General features: G+C 51.4%; 1 protein-coding gene and 1 pseudogene across 2 annotated transcripts in view; one reads left to right on the top strand and one right to left on the bottom strand.

Moving 5' to 3' along the window:
• Positions 1–16126, bottom strand: part of LOC112634205 — a 209622-nt pseudogene that overhangs the window by 182515 nt on the left and 10981 nt on the right. The window lies entirely within an intron of this gene.
• On the top strand, positions 2135–7113 carry DHH (desert hedgehog). The gene is made up of 3 exons (XM_025403372.1): positions 2135–2738; positions 5585–5846; positions 6488–7113. Exons 1-3 carry the CDS (start codon positions 2436–2438, stop codon positions 7111–7113), a joined length of 1191 nt encoding a protein of 396 aa, XP_025259157.1. The 5' UTR covers positions 2135–2435.

The following is a 16126-nucleotide window of genomic DNA, read 5'->3' as shown; positions in this document are numbered from 1 at the left end:
GACTTGGATCTGGTGTTAGGCCATGCAGTTGGGCAGTGGAAAACTCCTCCATCCTCAGCCTTGCTTAAAGCTGGCTTGTCCCCTGACTCCTTATATCCATGGCCTTAGGACATGGGCATAGGAGTAGGATAACCTCCCCCGGGTACACTCACACCTTCAGCCCTATCCTCCCTGCCTTAACTATTGGATATAGAGTAAAATAAGTGGCTGGCTGACAAGGATTTTCATTTCCTACCTGAGAGAAGAACCTAGCTTTTTACTAGAGGCCATCAGTTTCTTGAAGAGCCCATGTGCTATGCTGGTGGTAAGAGCACAAAACTTAGAGTTATACAGATTGTGTATTGCACAAGTTCCAGGGACACCATTCACCTCATAGTCATTGTATGGATAGTTACTATGATAGTTTTCTCATAAAAGTCAGGCATCTTGAGGAAGGGGTGCTTTTTTCTTTTCTTTTTTCTCTTGTGAGACAAGATCTGGCTCTATCACCCAGGCTGGAGTGCAGTGGTATAGTCTCAGCTCACTGCAACCTCCGCATTCTGGGCTCAAGCCATTCTTCCAGCTCGGCCTCCAGAATAGCTAGGACAACAAACACATGCTACCATGCCTGGCTAATTTTTGTATTTTTAGTAGAGATGGGGTTTTGCCATGTTGCCTAGGCTGGTCTTGAACTCCTGAGCTCAAGCGATCCACCTGCCTTGGCCTCCCAAAATGATGAGATTACAGGGGTGAGCCACGACACCCAGCCATCTTTTTGGGGGGGGGTCTCACTGTGTCACCCAGATTAGTGTGCAGTGGCATGATCTTAGATCACTACAACCTTGAACTCTTGGACCCAAGTGATCCTCCTTCCTCAGCCTCCTGAGTACCTAAGACTACAGGCATGTACCACCATCCCCCACTAATTAATTTTTTTTTTTTTAAATGGGGTCTCACTATGTTGACCAGGTTGGTCTTCAACTCATGGCCTCAAGCAGTCTTTGCCTCAGCCTCCCAAAGTGTTGGGATTACAGGAGTGAGCCACTGTGCCTGGCCTGGTTTTTTTCTAATGTATGCTAAGTTGCTATGAGTACTAGCCATAGAGTGGGGTGAGGGGAGAGTGAGTATGAAACACAAAGTGTAGATTCCACAAATACTTGCAGAGCACCCTTCTGTAGAGTAGGCACTTAACCTTGGAGATACATGATAAATATGTGTGTGCTTAAGATTGCTTTGTCTAGTAAGGTGCCAAATAATTCTAATACTGTTCTGCCACTGCAGTTAAGTACTGGTTCTTGAGGGAACACAGGTGGGCAGTGTTGGGACATCAAGGAAGGCTTCTTGAAGAAATGACTTCTGAACAAAGAAATTGGATGTGGTGCCTCTGAGATGAGATCTGAGTGGCTGAAAATGGAGCCCGGGGAGTCCAGAGAGGGAGAAAGCTGAAGTGCCTAGATGGACGGTTAAGGGAAGCGATCCTCACCTCTTACAAAGACTTTTGAATGTCCACTGCCCTTCAGCAGCTTCCAACTGACAAGTTATTCATTTGAAAAGCAGCAGCTATTAGATGCCTGGCAAAGAAGAGAAGGGGAAAAAAGTTGGAAGTCCTAAACCAGACAATAAGTACCAAGCTCTGTCCCTGGTTCTGGGGAAGTTCCAAAGGAGATTGTAAAGTTAGTAGAGAAATGGGCCCCTGGTATCCTCACCTCCCAGTCCTGCTTAATGCTGAGTGTGAGGAGAGATGGAAGTTGGGGAGATCTGGGGAGCACCACAGAGAAGGGAGGCTCTGGTTGTCTGCCCAAAGGGCTTGGCTGGTCTTGGGCAGAAATTGGAACCCATACTTCCTGGATGACAGCGGAGGGCATGGCCTGCCAGGGTAGGCTTTGAGAGAGCAAAAATTCCAATTCGAGTATCAGAGGACGGTGGTGTGGTTCCAAGTTTAGGCTTGGAGGTAGAAGGATGTTTAGGCAGCCAAGGACTGTAAAGCTACAAGGATTTCCTAGGCAGGTGTTTGCCTGGTTTCCAGGATGGGACACACTTCAGTCGCAAAATGGACTAGCAGTGACCGGCTAGATCCCCCGCCCGGGTGAGAGGGGGTGGGACGATCTTGGGAGAAGGGCGGAGGGCGGGGCCAGGGGCCACTTAAGGCGGAGTCCGGAGTCCGGGCGTTCTGGCAGCACCAGAGTCCTGCAGCAGAGACGGGCTGGGCTGGCACTCACCCACGACCCCCCTTCCCTGCTATGATGGTTCGTCAGTAGCAGGTCCTAGACGACCCCCCCACCCGGGGGCACGTGGGCAGAGCTAGCAGCAGCCAGGTGCACTGAGCCACAAGAGCGCTAGGGCACTCTGGGGGCAGCTCTGCCTGCTGCCCTCTCTGGTGCCTGTGGAGATGCCTAACTGACAGGAGGGTTAGTGAGGACAGGAACGCTCGCTCTTGGCCCAGGTCCGCTGTATCCATGGCTCTCCTGACCAATCTGCTGCCCCTGTGCTGCTTGGCACTTCTGGCGCTGCCAGCCCAGAGCTGCGGGCCGGGCCGGGGGCCGGTTGGCCGGCGGCGCTATGCGCGCAAGCAGCTCGTGCCGCTACTCTACAAGCAATTTGTGCCCGGCGTGCCTGAGCGGACCCTGGGCGCCAGTGGGCCTGCCGAGGGGAAGGTGGCAAGGGGCTCTGAGCGCTTCCGGGACCTCGTGCCCAACTACAACCCCGACATCATCTTCAAGGATGAGGAGAACAGTGGTGCGGACCGTCTGATGACCGAGGTAAGGAGGGCCTCTCCCTACCTGAGCCAGGGCACTGCCAGCTCCTCCGTTTTCCTGTGGCAGCCCAGGAGGGTGAGTCCAGCTTCACCTACAGAGACTTTAGCCTTAAAGATCTTCCTTGTCACCAGCCCCGGGTGGGGTGGGGGGAGGGAATCCTTACTGGCTGGACAGAGTGGTTAGGAGGGATCCTGACTAGAAGAGTCTGGGATGGGGAGGGGAGGAGGGACTGACTAGTGAGAGTGAAGCTGGGAGAGGCAGCGAGGGCGGGGAAAGGAGGATGGCGGCAGGCGAGACGGGAAATGGCTGAGGCGTGGACCGGGGGTCAGCCACCCAGCCAGGCAGGAAGGGCTGGGGTGAGCTGGGGGCCAGGAGCTGGCTAGGCAGCAGACAGAAGCCTGGCTCCTGACCTGATTGTAGAAAAGCTCTGTGGGCCGAAAAGAAGAGACTGAAAAGGGCTGGGACAGGGGTGGCCAAGGGTCAGGTCACCAGACGATGTACCTGAGGAGGGGCTGGGCAGAAATTGCTTTTGGCATGGGAAACATGTCCTAGAACCAGGACACATCTATTCTAGGGTCTATTCTAGGGCTATCCTAGGGTCTAAATGACAATTTTGGGGTAAAAAGTCATCCTCAGTGAGAATAACAGATGGGCCCACCTGAGAATCAGAGGGCTCCTAAGTCTTCCAAGCTCTGCCTATCTCAGGGGCTTTCCTTGGAATTACACAATTAAGATAAATTCAACTACCATTTTTGAGCACTGGAACTGAATCAGCCTAGAGTGAGGTGGGCAATGCCTTGGAAGAGAAGGACCACCTCTGGCCAGTGATTTATTTTTTATTTTTTGTAGAGATGAGGTCTTGCCATGTTGCCTAGGCTAGTCTTGAACTCCTGAGCTCAAGGGATCCTCTCGACTCGGCCTCCCAAAGTGCTGGGATTACAGGTGTGAGCCACTTCATCCAGCCTGGCCAGTGATCTTGAATGTTAGAACTGAAAGAAAACTTGGGAGATCACATGCCTCCAACCCTCCCCACCCTGACTGCCACCCTCATTTTACATCTGAAAGCTGGACTTCCCCCAGGAGGAAAAGCAATTTAAACTCTCACAATTTAAAGTGGCATGGCTGGGACTAGAATTCAGGACTCCTGGTTCTGAGCCCTATATACTTTCCATTACACCACCTAATTGTGTATGGAGTGGGGAGGTGAGGGGAGAGGGAGGGGTACGGATTTCCTCTGATTAATTGCCATAGTTTTCCAGGTTACTTTGTTAGGAAAACCTGTCCAGGGGAGAAAGAATTCCTTTTGCTTCTGCCCTGAAGCCTTCCTCCTACCCAGAGATTGGAAAAGGGGCATTTCTTCTTTCCTCCTTGGCCATGGAACATTGTGACCCTTTTCTCTGGTTGCCACCTGCAGCAGAGTGGGCAGAACAAGGGACAGGCTCAGGAGGGGCTCCGACAGGCTTGGGAGCCCCCTCAGCCTTACTTATCTCCCACACCCTGGCTGCAAAAGGCCTCCATTGAGTTGGCTCTGCACTGGGCTGCTGCCCCCGCAGGTCAGGGTCTCGGGGCCTCCTTAGGGGACGAAACGACAAAGTTGGAAGGAGCTACCACTTTTCCTGTTTTTCCCCCACCCCCCAACTCTGCGGAGGTGGAGGCGACTAGAGAAGGAGAGGGGGAAAAGTGTCCTTCTGTTAGGAGGAAACCAAGTCCGAGGTGAGAAGTCGGAGGGGAAAGAAAAAAAGGAAGCTGTCCCTCTGCGCCTCCTCCCGCGGTGTCCCTGCTATGGTGTGCGCCAAGGTCTCCCGCTCCCAGGCTGGAGCGGCCAAGATAACTGTGGTCTCACTCCCCCAGGTGCAGGCTTACAGCCGCAGCTTCTTTTCCTCTTCTCCACTCTCACCCTGCAGGGGGCTCCCCAGATCCGCGCAAGGATCCCGTTATTCTCAGGTGCTATTCTCACGCCCTTCTGGGCTGCATTTAGAGCAGAGATGGGAGAGATGGGGGCTCTCCGGACTGGCAGAGCCTTAGCTGGAACTGGGAAGACTGGCCACGCGGGGGGAGGGGACCTAGCCGGACGGAGCAGGGATGGGGGGCGCGGCTTTCTGCCCTTTCCTCTCCCTGAGCCGGGGCGGCTGAAAAGCGCCTTTGTGGCCGGAGCTGCTGAGTCCGCTTCTCCCTGCGCGTCTCCGGCCTGGGCTCAGGATTCTCGCTCGGTTAAGTCATCCCGGAGAATGGCCATTGTACTTCGCGCAACCCCCGCCACCCCAATCCTTTTTCCAGCAGCCTTGATCCCGCACAGCTCCTCTTGGGCACCTCTGTGGGGGTCACCCGGAGCACGAAGGGGTTAATGCTAGGGGCCGAAAGGAGGAGGAGGAAGGAAGGAAGGAAGCGATGCCCGGTGCCAGGGAAGGCAATGAAACAAAAGATGAATCAGGCGGAGGGAGGAGAGCCGGTGCCTGGGGCGGGGGCCAGGCTCAAACAGGGGCTCCCCGGGAGCAACCAGGCCCTCCCTGACCACGCTTCCATTCGCCCTCCCAACTCTGGCCTTCTCCCAGGTTAAGCCGCTGTCCCAGAACCGATAGGGGTGAGGGACGGGCATTAAAAATGGGGAAGGAGGTAGGTATGGGCATCCACTCTCAACCTCAGAGGTGACCCCACAGTTCTCCAACGACGCCCTGGGAACGGAGTGCAGATTGGCGACTACCATCTATTCAGATTCTCATTTCTCCAGGACACTCAAAAGCTGGGAGGGGGAGGAGTGGGGCCGGAATAACAAAGAATCAGCCCTCCTGTCCAGGTCCCTTTTGCCCCCAGGGTGGTGGTGGGAGACTGACTCCTTTATTCCCCGCCAGCGTTGTAAGGAACGGGTGAACGCGTTGGCCATTGCGGTGATGAACATGTGGCCCGGAGTGCGCCTAAGAGTGACTGAGGGCTGGGACGAGGACGGCCACCACGCTCAGGATTCACTCCACTACGAAGGCCGTGCTTTGGACATCACCACGTCTGACCGCGACCGCAACAAGTATGGGTTGCTGGCGCGCCTCGCAGTGGAAGCCGGCTTCGACTGGGTCTACTACGAGTCTCGCAACCACGTCCACGTGTCGGTCAAAGCTGGTACAGTAGGAGGAGGGTGGTAAAATCCGCCCAAAGGGGGCTCCCTCCGTTAAACTGAGTCTGCAGTAGTCCTGTTGCCACCCTAGGGGAGACCAAGCGGGCTTTAGTGTTGAAAAATACCTGTCCAGGGGCCGAGGCGGTGCCTCACGCCTCTAATCCCAGCACTTTGGGAGGCCAAGGCGGGAGGATCACTTAAGGTCAGGAGTTCGAGATCAGCCTGGCCAACATGGTGAAATCCCATCTGTATTATAAATACAAAAATTAGTCGGGCGTGGTGGCGCATGCCTGTAATCCCAGCTACTCGTGAGACTGAGGCAGGAGAATCGCTTGAACCCAGGAGGTAGAAGTTGCGGTGAGCCGAGATGCTGCCACTGCACTCCATCTACTGGGCGACAGAGGGAGACCCTATCTCAAAATAAATAAATAAATAAATAAATAAATAAATAAATAAATAAGAGAAGAAAAAGGAAAAGAAAAGAAAGAAAACCACCCTTCCTTTTCTGCCCAGGTTGGGGCCAGTCAGGTTAATGGGAAATTGTGTTGTCCAGGACTGGCGATGTCTGCGCTGGCCTTGAGACTCGGTGCCATCATTCTGGAACCACTGGTCTTGATTCAATCCTCCCTGTGGTTGTTCCCTGCAGATAACTCACTGGCGGTCCGGGCGGGCGGCTGCTTTCCGGGAAATGCAACTGTGCGCCTGTGGAGCGGCGAGCGGAAGGGGCTACGGGAACTGCACCGCGGAGACTGGGTTTTGGCTGCCGATGCGTCAGGCCGGGTGGTGCCCACGCCGGTGCTGCTCTTCCTGGACCGGGACTTGCAGCGCCGGGCTTCATTTGTGGCTGTGGAGACCGAGCGGCCCCCACGCAAACTGTTGCTCACACCCTGGCACCTGGTGTTTGCGGCTCGAGGGCCGGCGCCCTCGCCAGGCGACTTTGCACCGGTGTTCGCGCGCCGGCTACGCGCTGGGGATTCGGTGCTGGCGCCCGGCGGGGACGCGCTTCAGCCAACGCGCGTGGCCCGTGTGGCGCGGGAGGAAGCCGTGGGGGTGTTCGCGCCGCTCACAGCGCACGGGACGCTGCTGGTGAACGATGTCCTGGCCTCGTGCTACGCGGTTCTGGAGAGTCACCAGTGGGCGCACCGCGCTTTTGCCCCCTTGCGACTGCTGCACGCCCTAGGGGCGCTGCTCCCTGGCGGGGCCGTCCAGCCGACTGGCATGCATTGGTACTCTCGGCTCCTCTACCGCTTAGCAGAGGAGCTGCTGGGCTGAGCGTCCCAGGCATAGAAACCTCGAAGCGCCCGAGCAAACGAGGGCCTGGTGGCTGAGATGTGGGGGTGTGGGCAGCAGACGATGTCGACTGGAAGGGAGGGAGAGGGAGGGGGAGGGAGAAAATGGGGCTATGCCTGGCTTAGGGGCAACCTTGAACTTAGAGGAGGTGATCCCGGGTCCTAGGTAGGTGGGGCTGATGGTGCGCACTCCTTAAAGAGGACTATTTAGGCTGGGCGCGGTGGCTCACGCCTGTAATTCTAGCACTTTGGGAGGCCGAGGCGGGTAGATCACAAGGTCAGGAGATCCAGACCATCCTGGCTAACACGATGAAACCCCGTCTCTACTAAAAATACAAAAAAAAAAAAAAAAAAGAAAAGAAAAGAAAAAAGAAAAAAATATTAGCCAGGCGTGGTGGCGGGCGCCTGTAGTCCCAGCTACTCGGGAGACTGAGGCAGGAGAATGGCGTGAACCTGGGAGGCGGAGCTTGCAGTGAGCCGAGATCCCGAGATGCCGCCACTGCACTACAGCCTGGGTGACAGAGCAAGACTCTGTCTCCAAAAAAAAAAAAAAAAAAAAAAAAGGACTATTTAGCCTCTCCCCCAGTGCCTCAGCCCCACCCAATAATTTTATTTTATTTCTTATTTATAAATTGTAATATAATGATTCCCTTGCCCAGCTTGCCAAGGTGAGGGGCTGGGGCATGGCATTAACACTGTCTGACACCGCCAGCCAGTCTGACATCTGACATTTTCCTACAAGGCGGGCTAATAAAGGGAAGGCTTTCAGGAGCTTACTGGAAAACACCTCCATTCAGAGGGTGATTCACCTCCAGAGAGGGGGAGAAAGGTGGCCAACCTGAGTTAACACCTTACTTCCGGCTTCCCCTCCTTCCTCAGCAGGGTCTTTGGGACCCCTTTCCTCCCTTCGGGGGCATCCCAACCCATAAGCAACAGAGCCCACAAGAGTCGTACCCTTTTCCAGGCTGCTGTTTCCATCTCCCACCCAGAGAGGATCAGCATTTTGCTTCTGCGGCTGAAGGGGCCAGGGTTGTCTGGGGTGGGAAAGACTGTGCACACCCCTTCTCTGTTTATAGGGGCTCCAGCAGGGGCCCAGGCCCTTATGAGTACTGATACTCAAAACATCTAGTCCCCTATTATTAGCCAGTAGTCCTGGTCCCCATCCTATCCTGGTGGCAGGGCCTGGATGGGGTGGATGTTTTTTCTGATATGCCACTGGGCCAACTGATGATCCATGGGAAACCTGGCTAATAACTTGGCAATCCTCACATACTCGTGGCCTGTAAAAGGAAGGGGAGCACAGTAAGGGGATGGAATATTTCCTTAGGAAGGGCTGCTCAGAGAGAGAGAATGGGTTAGGCCTGGGTGTATGTGGGGGAAGTAGATTCCCTAAACAAAGGCATATCAGCATTACAACCCGAGCTCCCCTCCTGATCGCTGGCCCTGATTGTTGTTTCTACTGGCTTGGTCTTCTGCGCCTCCTCTTCCCTCTCCCATTATCACCAGCTGTGCTTCCCTAGCCTGGGTGTTTTTGGAACCTTTAGGTTCCAACGCAGTAGACACCTGGAATCCAGGCAGGCGGGTGTCCCTGAGTTAGGAATGGAAGCTCAGGAGGAAGCTGGGCTGCTCCAGAAGGGAAGTGTCTTGGGTGGAGGTGAGGCAGGGAGGAGGACTATTTCCTCCTCCCTGCCTCACCTCCATAGGGGATTGTTGGTACCACCCGGAGCTTGCCCTTGTCAGTAGCAGAAGTGCGCTCCCACCGCACAGGGTCCCTGCTATACACCGCCCTCTGGTGGCCTTCAAGATAATTCTAGGCCGATGCATGTGGTTCTCTGAAACGGAAGGAAAGAGGCCTCAGACATGGAAGGGTGTACTGGACCTGCGCAAAGGAGCCTGCTCCCAGGAGGGGAGGGATGATGGGTGGGCCTTGTTAAGCTGCCAGTGCTAAGCCACGCATATCAGGAGCTATCAAGGAGTCCACCTGCTTCTCCTTGGGAAAGTCCTTCCAAACCATGGCACTTTTATATCCCTCCTGCCTAGTTTAGCTCTGTGGTTCCTGGAAGCTGCAGATGCCCTACTAGTATACCTGTAGTAGCCCAGACTTCCTTACATATCAAAGTTGCTGCCTCATGTCCCTCACCCTCATGACCCTTGAGTTCAGTTGTCAAGGAAGTGGAAGCATAATAGTGTTCCAGGTAGTGCTTGATAAAGGCAATATTTGGAAGCCGGCCAAGTTTACCTTTGGTGTCCTTCCACCTACTGCTGCCCTCAACCCACACTGGGGGTCTGTTGCACCTTTGTTTTTCCGTGTCTCAGAAGCACATCCCAAGCTGTGGACCTTTCCTACTTTCTAAACCTACCCTTGTCTCTTTTTATCAGATCTGGTGCCTTCCTGTCATGTCACCACAGGTGATGACAAATCTGATAAACGAATTAGTTTTCCTATGTTGATGGGCTCCTTGGTTTTACTGCCCTTCCCAGGTAATCAGGTAATGCATATATATACATGTATTTTTAAACAGACAGGATCTCGCTCTGTCGCCCATGCTGGAGTGCAGTGGTGCGACCTTGGCTCCCTGCAGCTTCAACCTCCTGGGCTCAAGCAATCCTCCCATCTCAGCCTCTCAAATAGCTGGGACTACAGGTGCATGCTGCTATGCTTGGCTAACGTTTGTATTTTTTGTAGAGACAGAGTATTGTTACGTTGACCAGGCTGGTCTTGAACTCCTAGGCTCCTGCCTTCGCCCCACAAAGTGCTGGAATTACTGGTGTGAGCCCCTGTGCCCAGCAGTAATACATATATCTTACAGTTTTAACCTTTAACCATAAAATCATAATGGTGATGATTCCTAGCACTGTAATAAGTTAGCTAGGGAGATGTTTCAGGACAAGGAGAACTCATTGGTTTCCCTTAAACTACATTCTGTAAGTAATTTTCTAGGCTTGAGGTTTACCTCTCAACCCGCACTTCCTCCCTTCATTATCTTTATTCCTTTGAGTCCCCTCCTAGCTCTCAAAAAAAAAAAAAAAAAAAATGCATGACTTGCCTTCAAGCAGCATCTCGGTGTAGCAGGTGGGCATATTCACTTGGCCATGCAATACCTCCCAATTGCAGCACATTTTACCATCAACAAAATAGTCAATGATGATTCAGCTTATAAGTCAGCCAGATCTGGGGATAATGATACCTCTGTGACAGGATGGTTGACAAGGATTGTGCTGGATGTGGAATAGGCACTCAGTAAATATTTTCTATTCTTTGGTCACTTCTCACTGACTTTGCTGCCTTCCGATTGCTTCTTTCCTCACTATTCCACTAAAAGCATCAGTCGTGCAAACTTTCTGGGGTTGTGTCACAGCACTTTCAGAAGCTGGAGGTATACTAGCAGCATTTCTGTAGTAGTCCAGATTTCTTTACATATTGAAGTTGACTCTTCATGTCCCTCACCTTTGTGACCCTTGAGCTCAGTAGTCAAGGAGGTGAAAACATAATGGGGTCCCAGGTAGTGCCTGAGACTACTTTTCTGAAGAAGTACAATTAAAAGTAATATTGTTTTAAGAATTTATGAAGCATTTTGTGATCACCCTGGCAATACCTGTCTGCGTATTGAGAAATCAGAGTTGAGAACCACTGCCTAAAGGTTTCAGGTGACTTGTTTATCTGCCCAGAATCCAGTCTTTTATTCCTTCTTTTCTTCCTTCAAGCAGGATTTACTGAACATCTGCAGTGTAGCCCTGTATTCCCCACTGAAAAACACAAAAGGTTAACAAACAGCTTCTTCCCTAGGGAAGTAGACATAAACACAGAAAATATTTAACATTGTTACTTAATTTGGATGAGTTGAACCGGTGGTAAATGCCATATTAGTACAGAGAAGGCCTTGAGGAGAAAGGAGGGCCTGACTAAGATGTTGAAGCATGTGTAGGCGGAGGAGACTGGAAAGGGCATTCCAGGCAGAAGGAAAGTCATGAGCAAGGACTCAGAATCTGAGATGAAGCTGTGCAACTTATTTAGAGCAGAAGACTGGAAGTGTAACAATATGTAGCTAATGGTTACTGAGAATTTAAGATATGCCAGGCCCTGCCCCTGATATTTTACCTGCATTTTCTTTTCCCCCTCCCCTCACCTCCCCTTCCCTTCTTTCTAGTTTCATTCTTATTGCCCAGGCTGGAGTGCAGTGGCATGATCTCGGCTCACTGCAGCCTCTGCCTCCGGGGTTCAAGTGATTTTCCTGCCTCAGCCTCCTGAGTAGCTGGGATTACAGATGCCCGCCACCATGTCTGGCTAATTTTTTGTATTTTTAGTAGAGACGGGATTTCGCTGTGTTGGCCAGGCTGGTCTCAAACTCCTGATCTCAGGTGATCCACCCGCCTGGCCTCCCAAAGTACTGGGATTAAGGCGTGAGCCACCACACCCGGACTTTACCTGCATTTTCATTTAATCCTCACAATCACAATCTGAGATGGTGTTGCAGAAGAGGAAACTGAGACAAAGAGAGGCTTAAGTCATGTGGCTAAGTTACCACAGCCAGTAAGTGGCAAAATGAAGCGGGAGTAACAAGAAATAAGACTTGGGCCAGGTGCAGGTGGCTCATGCCTGTAATCCCAGCACTTTGGGAGGCCAAAGTGGGTGGATCACTTGAGGTCAGAAGTTCCAGACAAGCCTGGCCAACATGGCAAAACCCTGTCTCTACTAAAAGTACAAAATTAGCTAGGCATGGTGGCGGGAGCCTGTAATCCCAGCTACACGGGAGGCTGAGGCAGGAGAATTGCTTGAACCTGGGAGGCAGAGGTTGCAGTGAGCTGAGATTGCACCACTATACTCCAGCCTGGGTGACAGAGTGAGATTCCATCTAAACAAAAAATAATAAATAAAAATAAAAATAAAAAAATCAGGCTGGACAGCATAGTGAGACCCTGTCTCTACAAAAAATAATTTTTAAAATTAGCCAGGTGTGGTGGTGCATGCCTGTAGTCCCAGCTATTTGGGGGGCTGAGATGGGAGGATCGCATGAGCCCAGGAGTTCAAGGTTGCAGTGAGCTATGATCACACCACTGCACTACAGCCTGGGTGTCAGAGCAAGAGCTCAAAATAAATAAACAAATAAATAATTTAAAAAAAAAAAAAGAAAGAAGACCACCTTGATGAATGGGGCCGCATCTTGTTGGACCTTAGCTGTTTTTCACCTTTTCTCCTTCCCTTCACTGAGTCACTATAAAGTCCTCCCAGCTTTCTGACAGTTATTTCTCTCTCATTTTCATTGGCTCCCTAACTAAATAGCTAGATAGCTCCCTAAAGCTATCTAGCCATCCAGTTAAGGAAATACATATACTGATACAGGTTTCTGGCAGGAATCTATGGCAGGCTGGTACGCCAACACAGAAAGCATAAGAAGACCCTTAGCTCTTTTTGGACTAGAGAAGGAGAGGGAAGATTGAACTTTGTTATGACTGAATGTTTGTGTATCCTCCCCCCAGCTCAAATTCATATATTGAAGCCTTAACCCCTACTGTGTCTGTATTTGGAGAAGGGGACTCTAAGGAAGTAATTAAGGTTAAATGAGGTCATAAGGGTAGGGTCTTGATCCTACAGGATCAGTGCCCTTATAAGAAGAGACACCAGGCCGGGCACGGTGGCTCAAGCCTGTAATCCCAGCACTTTGGGAGGCCGAGACGGGCGGATCACGAGGTCAGGAGATCAAGACCATCCTGGCTAACACGGTGAAACCCCGTCTCTACTGAAAAATACAAAAAACTAGCCGGGCGAGGTGGCGGGCGCCTGTAGTCCCAGCTACTGGGGAGGCTGAGGCAGGAGAATGGCGTGAACCCAGGAGGCGGAGCTTGCAGTGAGCTGAGATGGCGCCACTGCACTCCAGCCTGGGTGACAGAGCGAGACTCCGTCTCAAAAAAAAAAAAAAAGATCCAGTGGGGCAGCAGTCCCCAACCTTTTTGGCACAAGGAACCAGTTTCGTGGAAGACAGTTTTTCCAGGGACTTGGGGAGGGAGGGGANAAAAAAAAAAAAAAAAAAAAAAAAAAAAAGAAGAGACACCAGAGTGCTCAGGTACTAGCTCTACCACATGCACTGAGGAAAGACTATGTGAGGACATAGACAGAAGGTGGCTGTCTACAAGACAGGAAGAGAGCCCTCTCCAGAAGGCACATCAGCTAGAACCTTGATCTTGGACTTCCAGCCTCTGGAACTGTGAGAAAATAAATTTCTGTTATTTAAGCCACCCAGTCTGTGGTATTTTGTTATGGTAGCTCTAGCAAACTAGTTCAAGCTTCCAGAAATATTTGAGGTAGAAAGAGGCTAGTGCTGAGACAGGGTCTCTACTTAGTGGAAGTAATCAGCTGTCCTTGAAAATGAGCATTACTTTCTTTCTTTCTTTTTTTTCCCTTTGGGATGGAGTTTCGTTCTTGTTACCCAGGCTGAAGTGCAATGGCTCAGCTCACTGCAACCTCCGCCTCTCAGGTTCAAGCGATTCTCCTACCTCAGCCTCCCAAGTAGCTGGGACTACAGGCATCTGCCACCACGTCCAGCTAATTTGTGTACTTTTAGTAGAGATGGGGTTTCACCATGTTGGCCAGGCTGGTCTCTAACTCTTGACCTCACGTCATCTGCCCGCCTCAGCCTCCCAAAGTGCTGGGATTACAGGCGTGCACCCGGCTGAAAAGTGAGCATTTCTGACCTAGAAACTCCACGTGGTTATTTAATTTAATTAATTATTTATTAATTTATTTTTGAGATGGAGTCTCACTCTGTCACCAGGCTGGAGTGCAGTGGCAAGGTCTAGGCTCACTGCAACCTCAGCCTTCTGGGTTCAAGTGATTCTCCTACCTCAACCTCTTTTTTTTTTTTTTTTTTTTTTTTTTTGAGACGGAGTCTCGCACTGTGTCACCCAGGCTGGAGTGCAGTGGCGCGATCTCGGCTCACTGCAAGCTCCGCCTCCCAGGTTCACGCCATTCTCCTGCCTCAGCCTCCGAGTAGCTGGGACTACAGGCGCCCGCCACCACGCCCGGCTAGTTTTTTGTATTTTTAGTAGAGACGGGGTTTCACCATGTTAGCCAGGATGGTCTCGATCTCCTGACCTCGTGATCCACCCGCCTCGGCCTCCCAAAGTGCTGGGATTACAGGCTTGAGCCACCGCGCCCGGCCCTACCTCAACCTCTTAAGTAGATGGGATTACAGGCTCCTGCCATCACACCTGGCTAATTTTTTTTGTATTTTTAGTAGAGACTGCATTTCACCATGTTGGCCAGGCTGGTCTTGAACTCCTGACTTCAAATAATCCGCCTGCCTCAGCCTCCCAACGTGCTGGAATTACAGGTGTGAGCCACCTCGCCGAGCCTTTTTAAAAAAAAAGAAAGAAAGAAAGAAAAAAATTATTTATTTATTTATGTATTTATTTTGAGACAGGTTCTCATTCCCATCACCCAGGTGGGAATGCAGTGGCATGATCACAGCTCATTGCAGCCTCAACCTCTCAGGCTCAAGAGATCCTCCCGCCTTATTTTTTGATTTTTTGGTAAAGATGAGGTCTCACTATGTTACCCAGGCTGGTCTGGAATTCCTGGACTCAAGCAGTCACCCTGCCTAAGACTCCCAAAGTGCTGGGATTACAGTTGTGAGCCACTGCACCCAGCTATTTATTTGTTGAGAAAGAGTCTCACTGTGTTCAGGGGCGCAATCATGGATCACTGCAGCCTCGACCTCCCAGGCTCAGATGATCCTTCCACCTCAGCCGTCTGAGTAGCTAAGACTAAAGGTGCATGCCACCGCACCTGGCTAATTTTTGTATTTGTTGTAGAGACAGGGTCTCACTATGTTGTTTATGGTTGGTCTCAAACTCCTGGCCTCAAGCAATTCTCCCACCTTGGCCCCCCAAAGTGCTGGGGTTACAGGCATGAGCCACTGCACCTAGCCTACATGTTTATTTTATTTTATTCTAATTTTTTTTTTAAAGGCCTGGGCATGGTGGCTCACACCTGTAATCCCCACACTTTGGGAGGCCAAGGCGGGTAGATCACCTGAAGCCGGGAGTTTGAGACCAGACTTACCAACATGGAGAAACCCCGTGTATACTAAAAACACAAAAAAATTAGCTGGGCGTAGTGGCGGGCGCCTGTAGTCCCAGCTACTCCGGAGACTGAGGCAGGAGAATGGTGTGAACCCAGGAGGCGGAGCTTGCAGTGAGCTGAGATCACACCACTGCACTCCAGCCTGGGTGACAGAGCAAGACTCCGTCTCAAAAAAAAAAAAAGATACAAAATTAGCAGGCATGGTGATGCATGCCTGTAATCCCAGCTACTTGGGAGGCTGAGGCAGGAGAATCGCTTGAACCAGGGAGGTGGAGGTTGCGGTGAGCCAAGATGGCGTCATGCACTCCAACCTGGACAACAAGAGCAAAACTCCATTTCAAAAAAAAAAAAAGGGACGAGGTCTTGTTATGTTGCCCAGGCTGGTCTCAAACTCCTGAGCTCAAGTGATCCTCCCACCTTGGCCTCCCGAAGTGTTGGGGTTATAGGCGTGAGCCACCAGGTTTTGCCTACATGTTTATTTTTGACTGTGCTTTTGTGGTCTCTGTAATATTGGAGGGCGCTTTCCTCTTTGGTTGGAAGACTGAGGCAGCTATCATGGGAAAGAAGGTGGTCAGGGTCTATTTCCCTGCAAGGAATTTTGTGGCCAATCAGCATATTGTCATTGTTGTTGTCTCTGTATATGACTTGGTGGATGTATACAAATAAGCATCTCCCTGAGAGGAGGTTATTTTCAGTTCATTAAAATTTCATGAGTACCTACTATGTGTCAAGTATTGTGCTGTGTGATGGAGATAGGACAATAGAGGCAGACAGGGACACAATCCCTTCTCCCCATGGCTCTTATAGTTCATCTGGCAAGACAGGCATAAATGGTTAGAGATTGTTGAATGTGGTAACAAGTGACACTTAGACTGAGACCTGAAAGATGAGTGTGAGTTGTCCAAGAGGGAACGGC

This window comes from Theropithecus gelada, chromosome 11 (assembly GCF_003255815.1).
Source record: "Theropithecus gelada isolate Dixy chromosome 11, Tgel_1.0, whole genome shotgun sequence".
Classification (NCBI taxonomy): Eukaryota; Metazoa; Chordata; class Mammalia; order Primates; family Cercopithecidae; genus Theropithecus; species Theropithecus gelada.
The sequence above is the reverse complement of the archived record's forward strand: the minus strand, read 5'-3'. Positions and strand labels throughout refer to the sequence as shown.

Coding starts and splice junctions, on each gene's coding strand:
- DHH (XM_025403372.1), top strand. CDS start 2,436: ATGGCTCTCCTGACCAATCTGCTGCCCCTGTGCTGCTTGGCACTTCTG. Junction 2,739..5,584: donor CGGACCGTCTGATGACCGAG/GTAAGGAGGGCC, acceptor ATTCCCCGCCAG/CGTTGTAAGGAACGGGTGAA. Junction 5,847..6,487: donor CCACGTGTCGGTCAAAGCTG/GTACAGTAGGAG, acceptor TGTTCCCTGCAG/ATAACTCACTGGCGGTCCGG.